General features: G+C 36.8%; 1 protein-coding gene across 5 annotated transcripts in view; it reads right to left on the reverse strand.

The window, feature by feature from the left end:
* Positions 1 to 14818, reverse strand: part of rpgrip1l (RPGRIP1 like) — a 225429-nt gene that overhangs the window by 109448 nt on the left and 101163 nt on the right. For all 5 annotated transcript variants that reach the window (XM_043706988.1, XM_043706986.1, XM_043706987.1 and 2 more), the window contains exons 14-15: positions 8462 to 8579; positions 5003 to 5455 (exon numbers count right to left, since the gene is read on the reverse strand). In XM_043706988.1, coding sequence (XP_043562923.1) covers positions 5003 to 5455; positions 8462 to 8579 — 571 coding nt within the window. The remainder of the gene's footprint in view (positions 1 to 5002; positions 5456 to 8461; positions 8580 to 14818) is intronic.

Here is a 14818-nt window from a genome sequence, read left to right on the forward strand (position 1 = left end):
CCTTTACCTGTTGAGTGTCTTCAGTGTTTCCTGTTTTGTCACAAAACAAAGATAATTCTGAACCTAATAAGCCTGTTTTAACTTAAAAAAACAGTTTCAAATACATGGTTCTAATGAAAATTTAGAAACCTTAAACTTGAACTGTTCTTTTTGCTGTCACACTGCATTTTCTATTCACATTTCAGATTTCCAGCATCTTAAGTGTTTTACTTTCATATGAAAAAATACTTTGAACATGTTTACAACATTGTAACCAAATATTTTTTCTCTAATGCTTTCTTTATACATTATCTGAGGAACTGAATTTTTCTGTTGCTTGGTTAATGGAAGTAGTAATTTAAATTGTGTTTAAACCTGTTGCTAAGTGAACTAAGCAGAATGCTGGCCTCATAGAAACCTCAATTAAGACATTTGCCAAAGAGATTTTTCAATACAGCAGCTATTGAATAAAAGATTCAACTCCTTGTTGGAAGTAAGACTACTTTAGGAGGTTTGGACAGTCTCTGGCCAATCCCTGTAGGCAAATACTTGCAGCACAAAATTGGAATAACAACAAATTAGCAAATTGTGCGCTTATAGATGTCATAGATGGCAGATGTAGGAAATGGAAAATATCACAATAGTGTCATAGCAAGCACTTTTTAAATTAAACCGTTGAAACTGAAGGATTTACTAAAAGCCACGTCTTAAAACAAACCTACAGTGTCTTGGCAAGCAAAGATCCTCTTTCATTTTACATCAGTTATTCTACCTTTCTCATCAATATGACTTTGTCCTCCCATGTATTTGAAACTGTTACCTTTCTTTAACCACAAGAAACTTAATAACTTAAAAAGTGCCTTTTTGTGACAAAAACAGGAAACATGAGAGACACATCAGGCAGCATATATCGAAACAAGTCAAGGTTTCAAACATGGAATTCTATGTAGTGTCCTTGCTGGATGACAAAATCTTAAGCATTGCTCTAATGGATTTCCAAGAAACTTTGGAGCATGAAATGTAATTTTCTAGGTACTAAAGGAAAGCATTAGTACTGTGTGTTTTTCCATGTATATAACAGAAAGGTTGTTTGAGATCCAGCTCCCCCTCACAGAAATATGTCTGACAAAGAAACTCTTAATGGGTTGTGAAAAGAAATTGCAAACATTGTCTAATTATTGATTGACCAATATGAAAGCAAAATATCTTTTATAAGCAACAATATTTTACATAAAACATTGAAAAAATCAGTAATTTTCTCTTATAACCATGACATACAAAGTAAACAATACTGAAAGTCAGTGGCTTCCTCCAATTCAAGCATGACATCTGCTCAGGGTCATGAATTTCTGCTGAGCAGTCTTGATGTGACTGATCAGGCTGATTCTAGGTCCACAGTTCTTTGGGTCATTACCGCAGAACATTCAATTAGATAGTGGGATCTGGAATATAGGAATTGTTTGCTTTTCTTTCTTTATCTGCCACTGACCTGCCTCATCTTTAAGACCGTTGGACTCAAAGCATAATGTAACTTGAGGTTGTTGCCATTTTGAATTATCGGTGGCATGCTTCTCCCTGTCAGTGATGCCAATGCTCTCAAGCTTCAGAGTGTCTTTGATGGAATTTATTGTTGTTCTCCCCTTGAATGCTGGCAAATCGCCAGTTCAGGAAACTGGACTAAGAAGGGAAGACGCTTTATTGCCTGTCCAAAAATAGTGTCCAATCCAGCATAGTTCATTTTCAAGAGTTTCAAGCTTGTGGAGCTTGCTTCAAGAAAGACACTAGCATTTGTTCAATGATTCTCCCATAAAATCTAGAACATGAGGCAAAGCATTGTTAATGGAATATCTATAAGGCTCTTCTGTATTGTTGACATACAATTCAGATCCCACAGCAGTACAGGAATGTGGAGTGACAACTGCTCTGTACACGAAGGATTTTGTCAACTTGTGAAGGTCTTGTTAACAAACACTTGCTGTCAGAATTTGTCCTAGGTTGATTTGGTGCAGCTTATCCAATGCGGGATCTCCTAGTCAGTCAATCTTGAGAAGGTGATGCTAGGGTTTGGGAAATGCTGCCCTTCAATATATATGGACGGTAGAATATTTCACTGAGAAGGTCTCTGTTGATAGACAAGCTTTTTTTTAATAATAGTCAATGCTCAGCTGATTCTTGCATGCAAATGTTAAGAAACCAAGAGTATCTTGTAAATCTATTGAAGAATGGGCAACTATAGCCATTTACAATCTGCATATCATATATAGACATCATGATCAGTTTAGCTTCGGCACCGAGGTGGCTGAGATTGAAGAGTTTACCATCTAGACTGTATTTTTCATCTGTTTGATTGCTTGTTGTAGCTCTCCCATTGATGGGGTGACCCCATGAATTCTCTCACAGGGTACTTGGGTACTGCCTGGAAAATATCAGCTGCCACTGTGAATTCACAATTAGTTGGAAATATATTTTCTGGTGTTGATGGACAGTACTACCTAAAGAAGAAAGGCACCATTCTGTGAATGAAGGAGATTTTACCCATTTGGCTCTGGTTCAGAAATGACTGGTGGTTTCAGAAAAGCTTTGCATATCATGATGGTTAACATACTGTTGGATATCTTAGGCTTTATTTTTCGACTATAATTGTCTTTTATCTTCAAGATTTAGCTGTGGGCATTACCTAGAGCTTTTGGAATGCAACCTTCTTTGCTTCTGTCAAGCAATAAATACTGCTCATTTTTGTTTCAGGAGGTCACTTATTTCTGCATCATTTTCGTCAAAGTGGTCTTGGTGATGATGCACTGAAGACAGGAATCCAGCACAACTGATTTTATTTGATCCAACTGATCTGAAACTGAGTTGGATGTGTGAACATTTTCTACATTAGTTGTGAACTGTACTTGGAATCCCTCTCTTTGTTGGGCCGCTTTAGCGCTGAGATATTGATCTTCACCCTTTGAGACTTTTGGATTTTATAACGTCTTGATGTTAGGTCGATATTGATTATCAACAGAATAATGTGATACTCTGTTCAACAAGAATCTGTCCTCTGCATGGATGTAGTGATACAGGCATCACTTAAAGAAGCTCTAAGAATATCTAGTTTATGATTAACCAATATGTAGACATAACCAAACCATGCTTTACCCAAGATCTTGAAAAACTCAGTAACTTATTCTATAACAACATACACATTAAACAAATTGCAAGTAAAACAAGTAGGTGTACAAAAATAAACCAGTAATGCTTTTGGCAACACACACCTCCAAATACATTGAATGATTCATTGTGACTAATCTAATTACCCACAATTATCAGACATTAATGAAACTTAAAAACTGAACTCACAAAAGCATAAAACACTCTGAAAAGGAAAGTGGTTGCTAAAATGCTCTCCACTTATACATTAAACTGCAAATAACAATGTATGTTGAGTCTATGGAAGTAATCCTGAAATGCTGGGTTGAATTTCTCCAGCCCTGTGTAGACTGGTTGGTGGAGGTGCTTGGTGTGGGAAATGGCTTAGAGAGGTGGAGGCGCTGCATGCAGCTCCCTAATAAATTCTTGTCTCCAGGGAAATTTTTCAGTAAAAGTCAAAACCCCACTTTAGTGCCCAATTAAGGACCATTTCATGATAGAGAAGCCAGATATTTTAAAAAGGTGCTGCAAAGAGAGAGTTAATATTTGATGATTTAGAACCAAAATGATTCCAATGTATTGCTGTCGCAAAGATTGCTTCCATCTGCTGTGACAGAATACCAAACATGTTTTCTGTATATAATACCAGTTATATTAAATCCATAATGCTAATTAGGTTTATATAGAAACGTCCAAACATCTACTGATAAACAAGTTGTTTTATGCAACTTGGAACAATCATACAAAAATTTTGAGCTATAACTGCCAAAATTATAAAAAGACCTACAACTGCTTATTATTTCCCAGTGGTTAAAAAACGAGGGACCAGAAACAGAATAGAAGAACAGAAAACACATGGTCTATCTCTGTTTCTCTTTGGCAGTGAAATGACTTTTCCTTTTACAATATGAGCTCTATTTTGTTGATCTAAAACATATTAATCTTCTCCTGTAATATATTTTGGCATTTCACACAAATGCAGAAAGTAATTTTAAATCAGACTCATAATGCTCAACTTTTTTAAAGGAATGTCTTATTTCACTGTAAATTAAACTAATGCTAACAAGTCTTTGTTAACGCCATCTGCATATCATTTATTAAAAAAATGCATTTTACCAAAAATAAATCTTCATTTTCAGATGTGTAGTAAGTTTTCCATTTTAGAGTTTGACACTGGTTATCAGATTGATAAAGTATAATGAAAGTGTCACATGCCATATAAACTCAAAGATACGTATTTTTAATGGTTCTTTGTTGCGTAAAGAAAACATAAAATGCAACCTAGTAACTTTCTTGAGTACAACATGAATTACATGAAGTAGATGCATGGACAAATCAAAACATGCATATTTTAAAAGAGGCCTATTGCTTGCTTGAAGAATAGTTATAAAGTTTCTTTAAAATTCTGCTGAAAAACTGTTATGGAATTTATTTAATAATTAACATGGTAAATTAGTACTTGTGGTTGAAACAAAGAAGAGCAGCATAACTTCAATTCTCATAACCACTTATTCCTCCTCCTATTCCACGAGAACATTGAACATAATTTCCAACAGGAAAGAAGTACATTCAAATCAGTATGACCTGTGCCATCATGTAAAATCACATCTCCATATTTCCATAACCAAAAATCTTGTAACCACTTCAATAAATTCTTGCTAATATTAGCAAAAAAAACTGAAAGCTGTAGCATACGTGGGATTGTTGAGTTTAATTCATAACAGTACTACACCCAATAATGGCTTAGGCTGCAACTAAGATGCAATATTTGTACAATGCAATTAGTATGGCCTGCACACAAATTTTGAGTGTATTACTTTAATTCAATAAAATTTGTAGACTTATCATAAACAAATAAGATAATCTGTTAGTTGTGCATTTTACTTACCAACCAAAAATGCGGTGCCAAAAATTCTGCCATTCTTTTCGAGGATTTCATGCATTCTCAACTGGCATGTTGCAATTGTTTCATAGTCTGTGCCATATGCAAGTTGTACCTCTAGTTTTACTGTGTTTTTCTGTAAATACTGTAGGAAGACATCGTCCACTCGGACAACGTACTGAGATGTGAAGTCAAATACTGGCTGTAGTCCATGTATTACAGGGGTGGACTGGAGTTCATAGTCATAGAAAGCATAGGTACAGAAAATAGCAGGTTCTTGCTCTCCAAAAGCCTTAATAGCTTCAGAAGAGAAGATCACTTTGCTGATATGGATCTCAAATAAATTTTCTCCACGCTCTAAATGGACAGTTTCATCAATTTCATCAACTTCATCATCGGTTGTTATTTCTGTTTTGAATTTGAATTGTTTGGTGCCATAGGCTATGTCTTTGAGTTGGGCTGAAATAGATGAAAACAGATGCGATTTTTCCATATTTTTACGAAAGTAATAGAGGACAAGATTTTCTCTATGTGGAAAACAGATGGTCCAGAATATAAACATCATTGTTATCAGTTTTTTTTAGCAAGTTCTTCAGTACAGAAGATTGAAAATAGTCCTGAATATTCCTAGAATATGAGCTACTCAGCATGCAGGGATTACAGCTTGACATTTATTTTGGGATAAATCAAATGAAACACTGCATACCAAAGGTCTTTTTAACACACAGTAAGGACATCTTAATTAAAACTTCCAACAGGAAATTACTATGATGCTGGTCTGCTGCTGCTGATACTGCTTTTAAAAAGGTAGTTAACCCATAGTATACACAAAATGGTGTGGGTATCAAAATAGACAAAAAAGGATTTCATCACAAAAACTCTTTCAAGACATTCAAAAAACAATGTTCAATAAATATATTAAAAGTATAGTACTTAAATGCAACCTGGTGTCACAGAGCTGTAATATTCTTTTTCCACATTGGGGAAGGTACTCTTGTTTTGTTATTGCTCGCAAAATTGTAAGTAGGTTTTTTTATACATGCCTTTATTGCTTTATAAAACAAATTATGCTGAGGAAATCTTCCTTCACAGTGAATTCCAAAATTTGACTGGTCTGAGAAAAGATAGATGCAGAGCAGAAACAAAACATCTTTTTCTTGCAAAGAAGAGTAGTTATTGGGTAACTTATGTTGGGTAACAGAGTGATTAGCCTACTGTTGGCTGAAGGTTTCTTATTTATCTCACAGCGAGATAATAGCTAAAAGTTGTGGTGAATAACAAATTCATGTGTAGTAACTTAATCAACCACTGCAAAGAAAACAACTCCTGCAAGTTATTCCTACAATGCTTTCATAAGCATTACTTTGACAGTTCTTGCAAATGGCTTTCATACTTTTGTTTAGCACCTGTTTTCATAAGTAGCAAATTTAAAGAGTAATGAATTACCAATCCAATTATTTACTCAGAAATCCAGTGTAATTATGAAAATGAGATGTCTAAATAAGGCTAATAATTATGCATAAGGTTTTAAAACTAAATAAAGGAAAATAAAATGTGTTTTTTAATGCAAGGCTACGCAATTGCATTGTGCCTATTTTTCTCCATTGGTGTAGACTATTTCATCCCCATTTGCTCCATTCTTCTTGCCCTTGGTGATATTTTCTGGTCTGGGCTCTGACAATTCAGTTAAAGTTTAGAAATAAAAGAATAGGAAGTCCTGCAGAGTGTGTTACATGGTAAACCAATTTTCAGAGTGCTGCAACTATTTACTTTATATTGTGATTTGATGGCTTATATTATTTGAAAGTAAATTTTATAATTTGCGCAAGAGCATTCAATATATTCAACAGCAGATAGTCTGCAGTGAAAGTGTACAAATAACTAAGTGTGATGTCACACTTAACTTTGATGTACATGACACAGAATATCTGACTCTTAGCTATTGCCTAGAGAGAGATACTTGTTCCCATTTCTACATGGATCCCACAACTGCAGCAGAGAAGAGACTCTGGCTTTTGGATCCTGATTATTCAGATTTTATTTATAAGCAGTGTTTTTGCTTGTAAATGGAGTTTATTTACCGTGATATTTATTTTAATTGACAGGGAGAGATTTTCGGGGCTCCTGTATGGGAAAAGTGGGATGATAGCTGGCTGAACACATGTTTACAGCTTTGCACTTGGCAAATACCCCTGGCTGGGAGGCCAGGTACCGAGTTTGGTTATGTGGTAAACTCTATGAAAGCTGCATTAATTATACTGTCAAGATACATATGTGAAAGTCATTGATTAATTACCAAGGCCATTTATAAAGAGGGCAGACAGAAGGACATTGGTGGGGCTCTCTTGTGGCACAGTGGTATTGTCCCTACCCATGGACGAGGAGGCCAGGGTTCAAGTTCCATTTGCTCCAGTGGCGTGTAATTTCATCTCTGATTCGAAAAATAGGTGAAATAGGTTTTTAAAAAATTGAGAAGGACAATGGTAGTGCCCCTATCTCTGAGCCAGGAGGACAGGGCAGAAGTCGCACCTGCTCAGCATACATCATAACATCTCTGAACAGATCATTAGAAAATATCTACAAACGAAAGTCTGCAAGTGACTGTTTGTAGTGAATCATTTCAAGTTTTTTTTAGGATTGTTGTGGTGCAGTGGTAATGTCCCTATCTCTGAGGAGATCCGGGTTCAGGTCTCAGCTGCTCTAGAGTGCATAATAATGTTTTTGAAAAGGCTATTGAGAAAATACCTACATTCTGTAAATAAACCAATAACCAATAAAAGGATTTAAATCTGGTTTCATATCACAGACCTGGCTTGGGAGCATCAAGCTTTTTATTGATGTGAATCGCAGTCTAATGGCATGCATACGACCCTGATTCCCATTTTCGGGCTCAAGCAGCCAAAGCATGTTCAGCTGATGGTCTAACTCAAAAGGATTATCGCTTATTTATTTTCTATACGGGCAGAAGAAGCAGAAGTGCTATTCTAGGCTGCACATAATCAATCATGGATGTTGCTTCACTGGACCTCCCCACTTTTGTGAAGGACACCTTTCCTCCATTCAGGCTGTCCGCTGTTCCAGCAGCATGGTATAGATGGGGCTGTTCCAATATGATTGTTTTCAATCAGGAGCCTGATGGTCATTTATTAATCACAACTGGTCCTCTGAAAATTGCAGAATCAAGGTAACTGTTCCATACTTTCTCACATTTTTTTCTTTAGCAATATACAGAACTCAATGATATACTTTACAGAAACTGCGTTGATTATCGATTGAAATGTGCCAAATACTACACAATGATTTATTTTAAATGAACTAACGATACTAGCACAGAATCTGTACAGTTTTACAGTTCATCCAGGGGGCAGGGAACATAGCTATACCTTACCTAAACAAAATGGTTATATTTAGAATCAAACATAATTTTATACACAAGGCTGCTTTCAAAAAGTTGTTTGTTCATACCTTCAAGTTTTCTGATTCGATCGGCCCTAATGTCAAGCAGCTGTGCATATTGTTCCAGTTTAATCTCATATTCTCGGTTATTATCTTCCATCTTCCGTGTCACAGTATCAACTTCAGTCTAAAATTGAAACAATAGGCCAATATGTAAAATACTACATACTCTCTTAACGTATTCGTGAAATGTATGGTCAAGATATTACTCAAAAAATAAATTATGCTTAAAGATACTACTTTGCAGCAGCCTCTGGCACAATTCTAGTTCCAAACATTCACAAGAGACATACGGAGCATAAAATTTGAACAGAGTTAACTTTCATCGTGATTATCTATGTATTTACATTTCTTTGATTTTTGAGAGCATTTAATTCAAAATTATTGTCAACAGTATTGTCATGATTGTACAGCACAGGTTTTCAATTTTGAGCAGGTTAGCGTGAGTGGGGAAATCTCCTGGCACACTGTACTTACTTCAGGAGAAACTATCCCAGGACGCAGCTGTTTGTTGCAGAGGTGAGGGCACGGGTACAAGTACAAGATGGAATTGGGCTTCTTCATCCCTGGGTGCATATTACAGGCAACCAAAAGGTCGATCAGGTGCTGAGCCAAGCTGTTTAAATGGTGTGCCCCAGTTCCTTGTAAATTTGTCCCAGTTGTTTGTTTATTTGTTAGGCCATCCAGCCATACCCCAACTATGCCAATCCATTCCACATGCCAACATATGCCACGCAATGGCCCTCATACTTTAAAAGCCAACTCATAGTCCCCATCACCTCCCCATGGGCATTCATCTCCTCTTATGCTAACTCATGCCCTCCATATATCCCAAATGGACAGATATACCCACCATGTCAACTCATTCCCACAGGCTCTAATACCCTCAAGACAATTAATTCCAATACATGCCAATTCACCTACTATCTTGTTTTCCTCTTATTCTTGCCATTCCAACTCACCTAGATCCATACTGGCACAACTCAAAACTCAAAGGCCAAGTTGAGATGAAATAAAATAAAGTTCTAAATATCTAAATATCTATTACAGCCTTCACTATATTAAAAAAAAACTTGCATTCATGAATGCTGATTCAAAAATTCTAAATCCCCACAAATACTTAATGGCTTATCAAAACAACAAATTTCTATTTATAACTCCACATCAAAAACAGCTAGTTCTTTAATAATCTTGTTTAGCTGTCAATCAAACTGTGAATTTAAGACCCCACTCCCAAGAATGACAGGTTAAAAGCAGCCAAGCGAAATAATGATAACCCTTTAAGCTAATGTCAACACACCACTATTGTAATTGCTGGACCGGGTATTTTTCAATCTCTTACACAAGTGAAGTGATTGTTTTGTTTTTAAATGGTTGGGGATTTAAGGGTCTTCAGAGCTTGACTGTCTTGAAGATCTTTTCAACCCTTCAACATCACTTACATCTATTCTAAATATTTATAACTCCCACACTGCATGTTAAAAGCCTTGTTACAATGAAAATAAGAGTCTATTTAAACTCAAAACTATGTTCAAATGGCCCTTTTGGGTTTTGAATTCCTGTATGTATCATTCCTGCCTTGCCCCTTTTTATTTACTGGTGAAAATGGGACCTATCAGAAATGGGGGGTGGGATTTTAGATTAGATTCCCTTAAGACTCTTTGGCCCAACAAGTCAACACCAACCCTCCAAAGAGTAACCCAGATCCATTTCTCGACCCTATATTTACCCCTGACTAATGCACCTAACACTATGGGCAATTTAGCATGGCCAATTCACCTGACCTGCACATCTTTGGATTGTAGGAGGAAACCAGAGTCCCCGATGGAAATTCACACAGACACGGGGAGAATGTGCAAACTCTACACAGTCACCTGAGGTGGGAATTGAACCTAGGTCCTTGGCGCTGTAAGGCAGCAGTGCTAACCACTGAGCCACCGTGCTGAAAATAAGAAGTTTGAACTCTTTGATCGCCATTTTGGCAGGTCCAGTGTATCACCTCAATGTTGCAAAAATTCAATCATAAACCTTTCAATCTCAACTACAGCTGCAAGTGAATTTGATATTTTTTCCCCATGATAAAATTTATAAATTATGGTATTAAGCCAAATCACTGCCAGTAATTCAGTTAATTGCTGAGTTAATGTTAGCTCTGACATAAGAAATAGAATCAATTAGTTAGAATCATAACAGTTTGGAAGGAGACCATTTGGCCCATCAATTCCATACAATCCTTCGAACAACACCCCATCCATATCCATCTCCTCTGGACCAATATCCCTGCATTTCACATGGCTAAATCTACCTAGTCTGCACATCCCTGGACATAATGGGCAATTTACAAGATACAAAACATCACAACATATGATAAATTTGAGCAACAGTTAAATTGATTGCCTTATTTAATTTGAAATATATTTCTTATTCCTTTAGAGTGTACATCTTCCTCTTCATTAGAATTATTACATAAAGGACTGAATCCCTGAGTTTCAGTATTCCTATGAACAAACATCGTTCATATTCAGCAAGAACCCCATTAAATTAGCTGTTTTCATGATGATGTGTGAATTCAGTTATCTTATCTCTTAGATACACCATATTTAATATTGTGCATCACTGATGGGATTCTGTAGAGAGAAAATTGAACTCAAAAATAAATTATGTTTTATCATAAGAAAAGTTACAACTGAAGATGGTTTTCATTCCCTTTCACATGGTTTATAGATCAGGTTGACTGCAGAAAGTCAAAAGAAATGATTAATATGCCTAGTTTCTAATATCCACACCTATATAATCTGTCCAAAATCTCTTAAGAAAAATAAATCCAAATTCATTACAAACAATTTTCACATAATTAAATTATATTTTTTGCTATATAGCAATTTTATATGGTATCCAGTGTAATAACAAAAAAGTGGGTTTTCATTATTAAAGCAACAGCTGCAACTTGTAATTTACTGTTGCATTCAATTCTCATTTCACCAGGAAAAATTACCATTCTTTCTCTTAATTGCTTTCTTAAAAATGTTCTGGTTCAGAACACAAGTTATAGCTGCACTATAAATTACACAAAAACTAACACCTGAATATGTCCATTTTGTAGCTATTAGCAATAGTCAGATCTATTTTCCATTCATCTGTAAATGTAGAAAATCAGCAGCATTTTTAAGGCATTTTAATATATTCTGAATTACCACTTTTAAATGGTAATTGCTTCCACATTCACCACAATATGTGGCAGTTACACTTCTCAAGCTCTTCTCCTACCCACAATTTATTATATCAGCCACTGAGAAAATATAGACTGCGCTGATGGAAAATTGATTTGTTTTGTAACTAACCTCAGGCATTTGTTCTTTGTTTCCCCAATTCGTCATTGAGAGGTGTAAAACAGAATTTTCTTTACTTTCTGTCAAAACTTATTATAATGTTTGAGTGCAATGACATGAAAAATATTCTATTCTAACTAAAAAAAAGAAACAAATCCACATTGAAGCTCTGTGAATCGTGTGATGCTTGTATTCTGCAATTACATAATTCAGCATTTGCAAAATGTCCAATTTAAAGAAATAGAGTTCAATCTGGATAAATGTGAGGTATAGAATTTTGGTACAACAAATAAGGGTAGATCTTATACAATTAATGGTAGACCCTTGGGTAGTCTTGAAGAACAGAGACCTAGGAATGCAGGTACATAATGTTTGAAGTTTGTGTCACGTACAGACAGGATGGTTAAAAAGGCATTTGGCACGTTGCATTTGTTGCTCAGTCCTTTGAGTATGGGAATTGGGGAGCCATGTTGGGGTTATACAGGACATTGGTGATGCCTCTTCTGGAATACTATGTCCAGTTCTGGCTGCCCAGTTATAGGAAGGATATTATTAAGTTAGAGAGGTATTTCAGAAGAGACTTACCAGGATGTTCCCGGGTATGGAATATTTGATTTATAAAGAAGGACTAAATAGAGTGGGATTTTTTTCACTGGAGCATAGGAGATTGAGAGGCGATTTGATAGAATTTTATAAAATAATGACTCAGATAGATGGAGTTAATGGTAGTTGTCTTTCCCCTTGGATGGGGGATTTCAAGACTAGGGGGCATATTTTTAAAGGTGAGAGGAAAGAGATTTATAAAAGACATAAGAGGCAAATTCTTTTACACAGAGGGTGGCTTGCATGCGGAATGTACTTCCTGAAAAAATGATGGATGTGGGTACAATTTCAACATTTAAAAGACATTTGGATAGGTAAGATTTGGAGGGATATGGGCCAGGAGCAGGCAGATGGGACTAGTTTAGTTTGGAATTATGTTCAGCATGGACTGGTTGGACCAAAGGGTCTGTTTCCATGTTATGTGACTGTATGACTCTAAATCCAAAAACACAGTGTAATTCATGTGGATCCTAATAGTAGGCCTTATTTTCATCATCTTGGCAACTAAAGGACAGAAAAGCTCAGCAGTGATCAGTAATGGTGGATTGTTGGAAAGATGAGAAACAACGTTGACCTTCTGGCAATCAGGCAGTTTTCTGCTAGAATTAGGAACCAGGAGGAGGATATCCCAGCCATCACACTTGGTGCTGGGGAACATCTCCTGGACTCTGAGGGAAGACTGCCCACAGGAAGGGTTGTGCTGTTTGTCAGAGAAATGACAGCAATGAGGAGTGGTGGGTTTGCAGGGACAGGAGAGGCGAGGAGTTTAGAAGTAAGGGAATGTAGTGATTGTAACGAGCTTAGTCAGGCAGATCTTGTAGAAGGAGTTCCCTAATGGCAGCTGTTAATCTGGTCCAATCAGGGAGCCATGGCTGACAGATAAGGAATGTCAGACACCCTGTTCACTCTGAGTGCTGGTTTTGAGGGAGCTGGATCATCAGCAAGGACTTTCCACATGTAAATAAAGGGTGACTTGGTGACAGGATACAGGCCTCTATGGAGTTATTTCAGGGCAGGAAGCTGACTTAGTGGCCAGCCTCCTGCCCATGTCCAGTCCCTCAATCATGCCCAGAATGAGAAAATCCACTCCTTTCCTTCAAGCCCCTCACTCTTACCCTACCACAAAGTGACAGCCTGCTTACATTGGATAACTAATTAGCTAGGCTCCCTAATTCTCTTCTCTGCTTGGAACTGAAAAACATTGTAGCCCAGGCAGGAAGAAGCTCTTGAGTGGTCATTAATTGACCACTCAAGGGCCTTAACTGGCAGGGAAGCATGAAGGTGGGTGCCTGGATCAATCTGTCCAACACTTAGTTATGGTAATGGCAGAAATGTGATAGGGTTCTGTTCCTCCATTGCTTAACTGCCCACCTCCAGGCCTGGAAGAGACCACCCAACATTTTAGATTGAGATGAATTTTCATCAGAATTGAAGAAAGAAAGAAATGTAGAAAATGCAAGAATTTTTAAGATAGTGGATGAGGGTAGGGGCATGAATAACAAAAGGGAATGTCTATCATAGGGAAGAGGGCTGGAGAACTTAAATAATTGAAGATTTAATGATGCAATAAATAAAAGTGTTTCAAGATGAGGCATGAATGGCTGTACAGTAACCCATCTGAATGCAACATAAAAGGATGAAGGAAGAAACAGGTCAAAACCAACCCACCAAAACTAAACGATGATACATACAAAATGGTGGAGGTAGAAGTTATAATCTTAGGTTTCTGAACTTCAAAGTGTAGGGCAAAAACTCAAAAAATTAAATGTTGTTCCTTAAGCTTATGTTGACCTTCACTGGAACACTGTAGCAGGTCAAGAAGAGAAAGGCCAACATGGAAGCAAGGTGGAGAATTAAAATGTTAAGTGATTCAAAGCTCGGGGTCATGCTTGTGGATGGAATGGGAGGCTTGGGGTTTTCCTAAGTGGTCACCAAGTCGCATTTGGTCTCTTTAACACAGAGACATAAAGGAAGGTGTGCCAAAGAAATTAGGAGTTCATGTTGTCTGTTAGCATCATGCTAAAACAGTATCCACAATTTCTGTGGACAGCACCAGACTTAGCCATGTTTGACTGTACTAACTCATCATCACAGGGTCCGGAATGGCAGAGGAGAGATTAAGAGTTGTTTCATGTGCTTCAAAGACACCAATTTCTACCATAAAATACAAACATATACAGGGATATTAACAATCAGTTGTATTCTGAAGCTGATTGGCCCTTATTTCAGATAAATGATAGTGTGGCCTTTGCTTTGAAATACCAAAGAATAAGCTGCTCAAAGTGTCATGTCTCAGATGTTGTATAAGGTAGTTGAAAGGGCAAACTGAAGTCATGAGATAAACTCCATCCATCAGGAAATAAAGATTTCAGTGAGGAGCTAACCAATGTTCCACTTTGGCTCCAGCTAAGTGCTAACTTCTTGGAGTTAACAG

This window comes from Chiloscyllium plagiosum, chromosome 17 (genome assembly GCF_004010195.1).
Source record: "Chiloscyllium plagiosum isolate BGI_BamShark_2017 chromosome 17, ASM401019v2, whole genome shotgun sequence".
Taxonomy (NCBI): Eukaryota; Metazoa; Chordata; class Chondrichthyes; order Orectolobiformes; family Hemiscylliidae; genus Chiloscyllium; species Chiloscyllium plagiosum.